The sequence below is a fragment of the Falco cherrug genome, chromosome 2 (genome assembly GCF_023634085.1).
Source record: "Falco cherrug isolate bFalChe1 chromosome 2, bFalChe1.pri, whole genome shotgun sequence".
Lineage (NCBI taxonomy): Eukaryota > Metazoa > Chordata > Aves > Falconiformes > Falconidae > Falco > Falco cherrug.
In genome coordinates, this window is record NC_073698.1 from 77,198,198 (window position 1) to 77,211,057 (window position 12,860).

At 35.9% G+C, this 12,860-nt stretch overlaps 1 protein-coding gene across 4 annotated transcripts in view; it reads right to left on the bottom strand.

Moving 5' to 3' along the window:
* Positions 1-12,860, bottom strand: part of HLCS (holocarboxylase synthetase) — a 127,262-nt gene that overhangs the window by 60,451 nt on the left and 53,951 nt on the right. The window contains exons 7-8 of one of the 4 annotated variants that reach the window (XM_055703386.1): positions 7,415-7,481; positions 5,841-7,016 (exon numbers count right to left, since the gene is read on the bottom strand). The exons of the other annotated variants lie outside the window; for them this stretch is intronic. Coding sequence (XP_055559361.1) covers positions 6,867-7,016; positions 7,415-7,481 — 217 coding nt within the window. The 3' untranslated portion in view covers positions 5,841-6,866. Of the gene's footprint in view, positions 1-5,840; positions 7,017-7,414; positions 7,482-12,860 lie in introns of those variants that run through there. 4 annotated transcript variants of the gene reach the window in all.

Sequence of the window (12,860 nt, forward strand, 5' to 3'; positions counted from 1 at the left end):
ATTACAATTCTATTACTACCTGTCATAATTCACTAAAGGAAAATTAATGATTCTACAGTAAAATTGCATTTGAAAGCTTCTGAATTTCATGGCTTGCACCACACATGAAGAAGATTCTACTTTAAGTACTTTGCTGAACATTTTACACCAAACCCCACCAAACACTAAACAGCACCTTCAACTATCAGTAGTAGTACACAGTTGAAATAATTAAAAATAAAGTAAGTATAATATAGATGAAAGTGTAAAATTTGTAAAAGTTCTTTATATCTGCAACCTTGAAGCTGTGCTCATATAGATCTGAAAAAGTAATATGAGCCCTTCTTGTCTAAACAACAGCTAAATCTGAAAGCAAACATTAGACCTATCAGAAAACATTCCCATCAATAAAGACTTGTCTTTACACAGCTTGGCCCAATATTGCCTGCTTTAAAAACTTATCACCCTATCCATCTTCTCTGTGACTTACTAGAAAGGATATTTTGAATGTCTTACAAAATTTTTGCCAAGCCATTTTCCCTTCAGCTAGCATTTAGAAGAGTCTAAATGGACTGTGGATTTCTTTATTTCTTGTAAGGAAGTGAGTAGCTTAATTTTGTAGGGCTGAGGAGTCTGGAGATCACCACTGATAATCTGTAAACTAAGCTTTTTGATTCCTCTGTTTTTTACCTTCAAGTTAAACTTATGTGAGCTGAATGTCATTAATTATATACTTGATACTGAGTAAGTAATAGAATTAACATTATCCTTTGTTTCTAAAAATTCACAACCCCACTGTGGCAATTCAAGGGACTTCAGGTACATTTCATACCAGAAAGGGAAAAGCCTAGTGACATGAATTACACCATCTCCAACCTTCCCTTCAGAATTCAGACCATTTGAAAAAAAAAAAAAGCTAACCTGCCTTTACTTGTAGTGATCAGGATATTTTTCTTGCCTGGGGAAGTGAGGGGGGAGAGAGAAGAGAGGGGAAGGAATAACATTTCCTAATAAGAACACAACTAGGGGCACCTATAAAAAAAGACTTAGGAAAAGAGCTATCATTACCATTTCCACCAGTTTTTAAATTCCTCATTTCAATACTGATCGAACTTCACCTATGCAACTTAAAACATGATGCCAAAGAAGCTAAAATCCTCTAAGATCCTAATACTAGAAGTTAAACGAAAAATGTGCCCCTTCATTATACCACTTGTATTCAATGGATATTACTCAGAACCACTTAATTAAAAAATGCCAAACATATACTTCCAAATCAAATCCCAGAAATCCCAAAGAAACTGGGTGTGGGAAAAGCAAGGATCTAACCAGCAAAAAAACCAGCATAAAGGTAACACTGATGATGAAAGGATTTGCTTTAGCTGAGGAGGACATAAAAGATGAAGTTCTTCAAAGACCATTAAGTATTCACCAGCTCACTGCAAATTACACTAAACACTTAGTAAAGAAACATTTGGCAGATGTCAGCAATATGTAAGCCAAACATGTTCCTTACATTGAAGGATAATGTAACTACAGAGAGGGTTTGTTTTGGAACGATTTCTATAGCACAAAAATAATCTGGCCTCGTCTCCTGGCAAGGCTGGATTTACCAAGGAAGAAACAAGAGAGAACCATGACTACTTATGTGACAAATCCACATTTCTGCTGTTTATATATTTAATATCACTCCTGAAATAAGATATTACACACAAATTTGGACAATAACATTTAGTTTTAAAAAAGACTGCAACTGATCTTTGAACACTCAAATATTTTTGTAACCTCTTGTTTTAACAAGTGTAGTATATACACTACTGCATACACACAACTACTTTCTAAAGTTAAAGTCTTCCATATTTTGGATTTTGCTATTTCACTATTATCTGTTGCAGGTTTGGAACTACATACCTAAGTGTGATTTACAAAGTTAAAACAGAATCTAAACCCAGTGAAATCTGTGGGATTTCTTCTCCTCTCAATCTCCAAGTAGAAATAAGTTTTTGCAGAAGCGCACAGGTTCATCCCCACAGTTATTAGAAAGGCCAACTTGAACATTTAATGTTAAAATTAATACACTGTTAGGTTCTACTTAGGAAAACTATGCTTAAAGACAAGACAGAAAGGAAGGCATCTGTTTATAATTAGGAAAGATATCCTTGGCATAACTGATCAGGCTGTCAGTAAGTATCACTGCTAGGTAAAGCTTTTAGACTTCTTTTGCAGCATGTGAATTTCCTAGAATCAAGTCACGTCCTTACGGCTGATGCAGTCAGTACTCCAAGACTTTATGTGCACAGAAAGCTAAAAGCAGCAATTGAGATTCATGTGCGATTCCCAAACTTGCTTTCACTAGTGATCTCAAGTATGTGTAAATAGTAAGAAGTACAATAGTGTTGTATGTGCTGGTTTGAAACTAGTTCAGAGAATCTACACAAGCTTCACATCCAGACTGCCTTCACTGTACACTTACCTTACGGCAGATAAAGCACTCCCTCATGTTGGTATTTTGACTAGGAAAGACAGCAAGAATCTCTTTATCCCCTCTTCTCTTGTCGTTATACGTGGGTTTGAAATCTCTAGTTCTTTCCTCGCCACCTTCTCTAATGTCAGCAGAGCATCATTTGCACCAACACACATTTAATATGAACTAAATCAACAGATTTTAAAATAGAGGGTCCACCATAAAGGAGTAATACAGATTTGCCCTGTTTCGAATTTTTGAAATAAAGTGACTGAATTTTAAAATTGCCAAGTTATCTGCTACTGTCACCTACACAGCTACCAAGTTTCATGCAGCTTATTGAGACATTTAATGAAAATGCTATTGACTTTTACCATCATAATACTGTTATCATTTTAAAATAGCAAGGATCTAATCCCAGTAAAAGAAAACATCTTGATAGCTCCGGTACTCTGCTTATTACATAGTTGCAAGAGTGGCAGCTTCTTGAATAAAATTTCACAACTACGAGTTATCTGGGATTAAAGCAAATAAGGCAAATTTCTATTGTCATACACAATCCTTTGCACCAACTCACAAACATGAGATGCAAATGACAGCTAGAACTGTGGTGCTTGAACAGTAACACACATTTGTGAATGCCAGAGAAAAGGGAAAAATAATCAGGCTTTCCCTCACATACGCAACACATACAGTCCCTCATTTCCCTGGCCCCTACAGAGCACACAGTCCTTCACTCTCACCTCAGTTAGATGTCTGTTCAAGTTCTAGTTCAAGCTTCCCAAACAGACTCATCTGGTAACAGGATGACTGAGTTCTCATCAGCTGAAAATTTCACTCTTGCTGAGGCTGACTAAAATCAGGCAGGTGAGTTTCTGTTGCTTATCAGCTGGACTCCCAGCCAGGAATACAGACACTTTGAGAAGCTCATGCAAGGACTAGCTGTTCAAACAACCAAATTGAAATTACAGCCCACAAGTCTCCATCGGGAAAGAATCAGCAAGTGGACACAACATCTTCCAAACAGAAGACAACCTTCTCCTGAGAAACACTCTTAAGATCATGAAAACAGAGTTTTAACCATTTACACCAGTCTGAATTGGGACTGCAGCTAGCTGTTCATTATGGCTCTTGAAATGGCTGATCTGCTACTACCTTAGGGCAGCTGAATTTCTCAGAATTAGCTCTTCTCATACATAACTTCATCAATGTCAACTCTATTTATGTACCCACAAAAAAGGCATGCTGGTTGCATCTGACAGTTAAAAGACTTTTCTGTTCAGTTAGCCACATTTTGCCAGAGAACTAGACAGGTGGTTTCTTTGGCAATCTGCTATTTTTCACTGGGCAGAACTTCAAAATGGTGGCCCTCATCTGTGACATTCATTCCCAAAAAGGACATGTAGCGTTCATGTCACAGTAAATGAGCAACAGCTATCACACATCAACCTTTAAATTATCTATCAGGAGTAGCTGTGCCCAAAAAGGAAATATTGCATCCCTAGCAAAACAAACCAATGAACCACCCACATGATCCAGCACTTACCCGACGCAGTGCAAATGAAATAGTGGGCTACAGTCATCCAGTCACCTAACCACAGTAAGGAAATATTGTTTCCTCTGAGGAATTCTTTCCCAAGGTCTCTGTTTAAGCACTTCATACTTCCATAATTCTGTCAGAAGTACTTGGCAGAAGCTGTAATACAAACATAATGAATGGCAACCCTTACCAGATTACAAACTACAGTCTCTGAAACTTGGGCCTCCAGAGACATCTATTTTATATAGCAGTTTTGTATGTGTAGATATGTATCCAAGTGGAGCTGGAAGCTACACTTGCCAGAAGTACAGTAGCCGCTGACTATATTCCTAACTCTAGGCATCACTGCTATTTGAGCACATTTCAGGGGATATTGCAACAAGATATAAAAATTTCAGGCAGCATTTCACAATGCCCAGAGTGTTCCCTGGACCTGTTACCTTTTCCTTCAGTAGTAAGTTCAAGGTGTTGTCCCACTTGACTTGGTGCATGAGGGATTTTCGGGATAATTTACGAACAGAATTTTAAAGCTGATGAAGCTAGAACTAGAACATTTAGAATGATACTTGGAATGACCAAAGACACATATAAGATACTTTGAGAAAGCTTCATTTATTGCTTGCAAAACCATGCAGAAGGACTGCAGAAATCACTCCAGCAGTGAGCAGTGGCAGTTTTCTGTGACACCACTGTGGAATTGAATTAGAACCTGTTACCAGAAAACCCACTTCAATTAGGTGGGGCGTGGGTCAAAGGGTACAATTTGTATTCCTAGCTGAGCTTCCAAGGCTTTCTTCTTGCTCATGCTTCTGTTGTGCCTGACACAAATATTTCATTTATATCAACAGTACTGTTATCCTTTTGTTGTCACTTAAGTGCAACTAATCAGAAATCTCCTACATTAAAAATCAAAAATCACCTGTTTTACATCCTCTCAGTGCTATTTTGTACAATCCACAGCACTGTGGGTCTAGAAAGTATTTATCATACTGCATTCTATTAAGGAAAACTCATACAATGTATTTTTCACCATGCTCTGCAGACCTCTTCCCTTCACATTCACATAAACTTTTGGTTTCCATAGGGACCACATCTGTTACTTATGGCATTCCTATTCAACACTTGCAGCATAACAACATAAACACAATATAGAAATATGCTTGCCAACCATTACACTCAAATGTAAAAGGATGTACCTTTGGTTTTCTACCTTTTCATCTCTGTGATAAGATACTATGCAAGAAATTACTTTTTTTCGCCCAAAACATTTATACTTGGGCTTATTTTGCAACTTCAACATCCTGTAACAGACATACAGCTATAAAATCTCCCATAAAGAAGGCAACTTGTCTGATATCACTTAGAATCTGAAAAGCAAATTTCATTTTAGTTATTTTTAAGCTCATTTTGAAAATGAAACCTAACAATTCAAATCCTCTTAAGTGCTGAAATAACATGTTATTTTAGCAGTCCTCTGAGTTATGTTCTGTCAACACAACAAGAAAGAGCTCCCACAAAAATTTTTCAATTTTAGCCTATCACGAACCTCATGAACCAAAGATGCATGGAGTTATAAGAACTAAAGGATGAGGAGCAACTTACTTCTTATTTTTCTTAAAATATGTTATAATCCAACTGTACTGGAAAGTTGTAATTTGTCCCTGAAAACACACAGCATAATAGTCACATGTTAAAAAAGGGCTGGGGAAGACCCTTGAAAAGCATTCTAGCTAGTTTACAAAACAGAACTAATCCTGCTCAAATCCCAAGCAGAAGGAAAACAGAGTAAAATTTTTTTATCAACTTATTCATATAAACATAGGAAAGGGATGCCTTAAAACATCACAAATCACTTCCTAAGATTAAATTCTGTTGTACAAAAGACTAGAAGTAGATACTTAACTCCTTTCAGAAGTCTTCATGTGCTTATGCTATTAAAGTTCACAACTGCAAATATATTTCATATACTCAAGTGATTGTGAGTAGATTCTAAACCAAAACTCTTCTACCAGGTGTATTTGTTAAAAAGGTAATATCTACAAAATGAAAATAAATATATTTAGAGAGCTAGTGCTTTTTGTTCTGGAAGCAAAATCATAAAGCGCATGGAAGGGAAAGAAGAAATTACTGAAGAAAACCCAAGCAGGACTGTTAAATTCCCACATTAGGGAAGGTCAAATTATACATACTTTCAGTTCGAGCCTGTAGCCTCGACTTCTACATGTAGAGCCTGCTAAAAACAGTTGTAGATTTAAAGAAAAAAATGAAGTTGGAAAATGGCACAACTATGACATGTAAATTTAAGCCCCACTCCTGTACCAATTTCTACTTTGCAAGTATCCTTAAAGCCACACACAGCCTCAACAAAAAGTTATGTGATTTGACAAGCAAGTCAGTCTTGAAGCAGCAGCAGGAACACTGCAGAGAAAATGTTATACCAACTACTTTATGGCCAGTACTATTTCTGGCTTTAATTTATGAGTCCATTTCCATGCAGAACTGTTGTACCACCTTAAAAAGAAGGCTTAAAATTGTGATATGCAGTTAGATGGGGAAAAAGAAAAGGGGGCAAGGCAAGGGGTTTCTAATTTCAGAAACAAACAAAAAAATGCAAGATTGATCACTGTCACCCAAAAAAAAGAAGCTGCTCCTGTCCTTGGGGACAGGATAAGGGCCTCTGTTGTTAGAGGATCAGATCACTTGTGCTATTTACTTATACAAGCTGCGTAAGACCGTAGACTCCTGAACGGTCAAAAGACTAAGGACATGGATATAGTGAAGAGCAAAAAAAACCATGAACATATCATAATTTCTTGTGACAAAATTTTCAGTTGATAGAGGTGAACAAGCAGAATTGAACTTCTTTTCCACTGTAGATCATACTCACCGATTATGGTCTGGCAGAAGAGAAGCAGTACAGAGAAGAGGAGAAATTTCAGGAGGGAAACAGGTTCTAGTCAATAGGTTTTGACAAAAGACTGAAACAGTTATACACTCATGATTATGGATGGGCTGAATCTGAAGAAGAAAAATCTGTAGTAGAAATAAATCAGGTATTCTGAGAATTTCTTGATTTGGCTTGAAACACAAAACCTTAATGTGAGCATCTGCCATACAGCTGGTGCTTTAAAACAAAGTAGGTAAAATCAGTGGACGCAAAACTAGCTCACATTTTCTGAAACAAAATCCAACTCAGAATATTGGCAAATAATGCAGACACCACACATATCCTAGAAACATGAATATCAGTGTTTCAAAACCACCCTCCAGAATGTGTTCACACAGAAAAAACCTACATGTAAATGTAACTAATGCTAGGAAGACCTAATACACTATGTAATATGGTCCAGTGCAGAAATCTACGCACAAATGGCATACACACCAATAATCACCTACTTAGGAAAAACCACATCTAGGGATCATATTCCTACCTTTCTTGTAACGAGGTGGGTATGAGCCACTGCATAAGATGGAGAGATGGCTAATGTATTTTGAAACCTGAAAACCAGAACGAAGCACCTCAGATTTACTAGAACACATAAAACTGAAAACACAGACTAGGCAAATACTTCTGCCTTACAGCTTGTTCCCCTGATGATATTAATATCACACAATAAAAAGAGACCTTTAGAAATACTGAAGTACATGACTGATTGAAAACAAAACAATTAAGTTTGAGACTTTTTAAAAAAAATTACAGTTCTGAATATGTAGCCTTCAAAATTTAGCTCTTTTAGTAATTATGTGGTTGAAGCTTGTTAAAGACACACACAATATGATTTTTTTGAATTCAGCGTTTAATGGGGAAAAAGCACCGTAGTTTACTGAAGAGCAGTTCATTTGTGTCACCTAGCATTGTACCAGATGTGACTGCCAGCTGGCTCCACAGCAGCTAGAATGGGCAAGCAGTCCCAGCAGGCCAGCTTGCAAAGCTGGCTGGCATCTCTCCTGTGAAGCCCAGAGTAGGGTGCCTAGAGCACTGTTGTAAAAAACCCCAGCGTTCTCTTCAACCAAATTAGTATGTGAAGTCTCATATGCCAGCATCCATTAGATACAGAGTAAAACATGTCCATAAAACGTTCAACTGAATTACCTTTACAGTACAAGAAAAAGTGAAAAAGAAATTATAGCACAGTTTGACTCTTGGTGTTATTTTTTTACATTTTATTCATCTCTGATCTAGTACTTGGTAATCTGAATTTACCTTAAGCTTTCCTTCTATAGTTACCATCACTGTAAAAAACAAACTTCCCTATTTCCAAAAAGGTTTTGCTAGGTACTAGATAAATGCAGCTGCAGACCTAGCCAAGCCATTAAGAGAACCTAGCTCCGGATCCACTAAATGCAATCTCCATTTCTACACTTCTTGTTTTAACACAATCTAAAGATTTTTTTAAAGGAAGTGAATGAAGTGTGTGTTTAAAGTTCAGACAGAATTCTGCTGAGGATTTTAATTAAAAAAGCTCCATCTCTAGAAAGCCTCCCTGACATGAGTTAGGAGAACAGTTAAATGGAAGGAAAATTTACATACAAAATCTTGAAAAATCTAGGGTTATCACACTTTATGAGCCATGTCTAATTTGTATGTGGCACATCTGGTATAACAGATACGATACACAAGCAGGCAAATATTTGAAGTAGTAAGTGTTTCCCAGTGTTAAAACAAACACCTCAACACTTCAGATTTTTGTTCAGCCATTTTTCCACAGTGGGAGAGGAAGCAGGGAAGGAAGGGTACTTATCTGCTTACCTACTGTTACATTCTACCACTTAGGAATTATCACTCACTCACCAAGATTTTTGGTTTCAAATCCAAGTAGAAAGTGTTCCATTTCATTTGGTTCATGTTCACAATATTTCACTGCTTAACTTGGCAAAACATCAAAATACAACATTTTCACCCTTCTTAACCTCTCCTGTTGGCACAGCAGTTTATTAAAGCTAATGCCTCATAGCAAATTACCATTTTCCCTCTAAACCAATATAATTCTGTTGTCATGAACACCCTGTATTACAGCTTCACCCAACTGGAGAATATTTGTTCCTTCTTCGCAGGTAAAGGGCTACAGTTTCTGTTCAGTTATTCCCCAGTTACTATTGAAATATAATTTGTCAATGACTAAATATTATCTGTTCTGATGACCACTGAATGCTGAAATGTCCAAATAGTATATTAGATGAAAAACAGATTATCACGTAGAATCCTAATGTTCCAATTATCTGCACTTTCAAAACCACCTACCATACTTTCTATGTCCATGCCATGTTGAAATAAAAACCAGAAGAGTCTGGAACAGTAACATACCTTCATCAAGGAGCTAATGATGACCAGCAGACATTCTCCTAGACTGAATTATGTTGTAGCCAAAATGTAACAGGACCTGCTTATTGATTGACATGGACTTCAATAAAAAAGAAATCTTCAGGTCTACTCCAAGTTTACTTATTATTCCCTTTTCCTTCCACCGCTCTGCCACAAATCTGTCTTGTATCTAAAATCTTCAGAGCAAATGATTTCTCTGTTCCCCTTAGTAGCTGGTTTCCACAGAATTATGGGTTTAATTTTCTGGTGAGTCTTGCAGAATAGTATCAATTGGCATTAAGTATACAGTGTGTTACACCTATTCTAGCAGATGTCCCCAAAAGACATTTATGTCTATCTCTTGTCTACTCCTGTTTCTGCAAAAAACACTAGGAAAAAAGATTTTGTTATTTCTGCAACCCATAGCTGAAAACAGTTCAATTTTATGAGTTCATTCTTTCCTTTTAGTTTCACCTTTTTTGAACTATTTATGTTGTTAGTTAAAGAGAAGGTGGAATTGTGCTAAATTTCATACCTGATACTGCTATTTAGTTATGCTGTGAAAACACTCAGAAGTCTGAAAACAATCTCCAAGTGTAACAAATGTTTTAACTGGTTTTCGGAAGAAGAAGCAGATGAAAAATAACAGAGAACATGAAGAAGACGGCATGCAAATTCCTGACAATACACATCAGAAATACATGTAATTTACACATTCCAAGTCAGCTGACACAGATATAGGGAAGGAGAGGTTTAGAATATTACTAATTCTTTTTGAAGTATTTGATCATTACAACTTACTCATTCCAAACCGTTTTCAGAACTGCAGGATTTAAAGTGGACCAATTAAGAGTTTTAAGACAACAAATTACAAGGAAAGCTAAATTCAATACAGTTTACCTAAACAATTTTTTCCTCCTATGTATACCAGGTCAAAATCTGAGCTCCTAACTGAATTCAGATTGATTTCTCCTATTTATTATATTTTTTTTATCAGTCAGCAACTTTCAGAATCATTTAAACATGAAATTACATTTTAAAAAAAAAAGAAAGACAGAAGTTCTGCAATTTCTAGTTGGTTTTGAACTGGTATTAATTAATTAAATTGTAGTAAACAGTAAGTTATATCTTATCCATCTCAAATGTGAAATTGAAAAACTAAAAAATAAGAAAATAAAAATTACTGATAACAGCAAAATACTGGAAATGCGTGAGGAAATTACTGGGAATAGAAATAAACATAATATAAACAGAAAGCTTCTTTTTATTGTTCCCAAAAGCATTAATTTGCAATCCTTGTCTATGACAGAGATTAAGAAATACAATAAATTTGCCTAGAAGATTTTAATATGTTTTGTATACCTAAAATTATAACTGCTTAGAAAAATTACTAGATCAAATTAAGAACATTTTATAATACCATTTTATAGTGCTGTGAAGGCCATGTTTGTCTGTTAAGCAAAATAAATCCTCATTTTGCTCTGTCAGAAGGGTTAAAAAATCCCTCAGGAACATGGCATGCAGTGAAATGCCTATGACAATATATTCCATAATCAATTTCTAGCTCGATGGCTAGAGCACACGGCTCTGTGGAAATCTGAGTTAATCAAACACACTTCAGTTCCTAGGGACAAGATTAGCACAGTCAGTCAAATCCATTGCAAAGGTGATACCCTCTGCCTGAATGTAGTTCTCTAGGCTGAATGTTTCCGTACAGCAGGCATTTCAACCAGCTACACCAGAATCTTCAATTGTCATTACTTCTTAAAAGCAAGAAGCCTCTTGACATAAGGATTCTTTCCTACCTGAAGCTTTATAGCATGCTGGTACTACAGCACACAAGGGTATCTTCTATTTTTTCTGACATCACATTGTCAGTATTCTGATGGAGAAAACATGCCCCAGAAGAACAAATCTGCACTTAGCTACAAAGAAACCCACGTAAATACAACTGAACAGTAGCAGAATGCTGATGCTAAGATAGAAACAAAATGACAAGCAAATATAAGCTAGAGTCACAGTGCTTTACTGACTTCCCAACACCTTCCCATGAAAAATCCTGTGGTGCCTGGCTAACATAAGAAACATCCAAGCCACTCACAGCTGCTTTTCAAAAACCCTGGCAAAAGGTGATTATTTCACTTTTCTATTTTCAAACCAATGGGTAAATTGTGATGGAAAATATTAAGCATTCCACTAGCATCGATCCTTGCTAACCTGACATGGTTGACTAACTTAAAATAATTCTCTGGATTATACATGACACCAACTACCTCACAAGAGTTTAAACATGCATTAAAGCAGGTGGCCACCAGCAATTTCTCTTACATCTCACATCTGGTACTATACTCCATATAAAGTATATACATTATCTTCTGCTAATAAATCAAGACTTGAGTAAGAACTCTTTTATCTAATTTCCAGTCTTGAAACTTAAAAACTGTAAAATAACATTCTTTTTTTCTGCATCTGTGGACAGTATTTTAAATTGATTTCTTCTTTCATGGAAGCCTGACAGATGGCTTATTGAGATCATATACATTCTTCTGTATTGCTTCATAAATGTATTATCTTGACAAAACTTCTGCTTCAGAACCCAGTAGCACAAACAAAGCTTATTAGAGGAAAACGTTTAAAAAACCTTAAGAAAATACATGGAGAAAAATTTCTTTCTCCTAGGGCTGGGATGAGGGTCTATACTCAACAAAGAAAGAAAATGTTTTTTGGTACAGGATCAATACTTCATCAGAATTATATCCAATGCCAGAAATAAAGAGTTCTAACATGGATTGTAAGCCTGTTTGACATCCCTGACACCTGCATTTATACCAGTATATCAAACAACTGTTTCTTCTGAGGGCACCAAGTCCTGGTTTACTCCAGTGAAGACTGAAATATTATTTTTAGCTACTAAAGTATTATCCGTATGTTATTCCTTCAGTGTTCATAAATCTGTTTCAATGCAAGTCATATTGTGCAATATACATCCTTGAAAGGAAGCTGGTTCTGTAGCAACTAGTTTGCAAGACCAAATTAGTTTCTCCTTCATGAGAAAACAGTCTTATGTTTAAACAAAACAACTGATTATATGGGTGAAATATTTTAGCTGAAAGATGATGCAGCAGTATAAAAATACATTGTTCTCTTTAACTAAGCACACAGCCTATCTAATACTACCAGTAAGTTTTAGGGGCTTAGAAATGGGTGAATGAAATTCCATTTTGAAATTTTAACTGCCTATCCAAGGACTTGAATAAAGATAGTAAATTAATGGATGGAAAGCATTACAGTCAGGTGGAATGAATTCTGAAGCTTTTCTCTGTCATGTAACATGCAATTTAATTTATTACACGATATCCAAAAAGTATAATGTAATATGTTGTAAGTCACATTTTTAAAAGCATAAAATATAAGCAATTTGTGGGATTCTGATTAGATATTCAAAAATTATGATGCTGCTACGAAAGATTAAAAGGATGACTAAAAATAAGCAAAGCATGACATTGTAATTTGCAGATTCGGTTATGATTGTAATTGTTATTTATCCTCAACAAAATAAAGTGCCCACCTTTCTG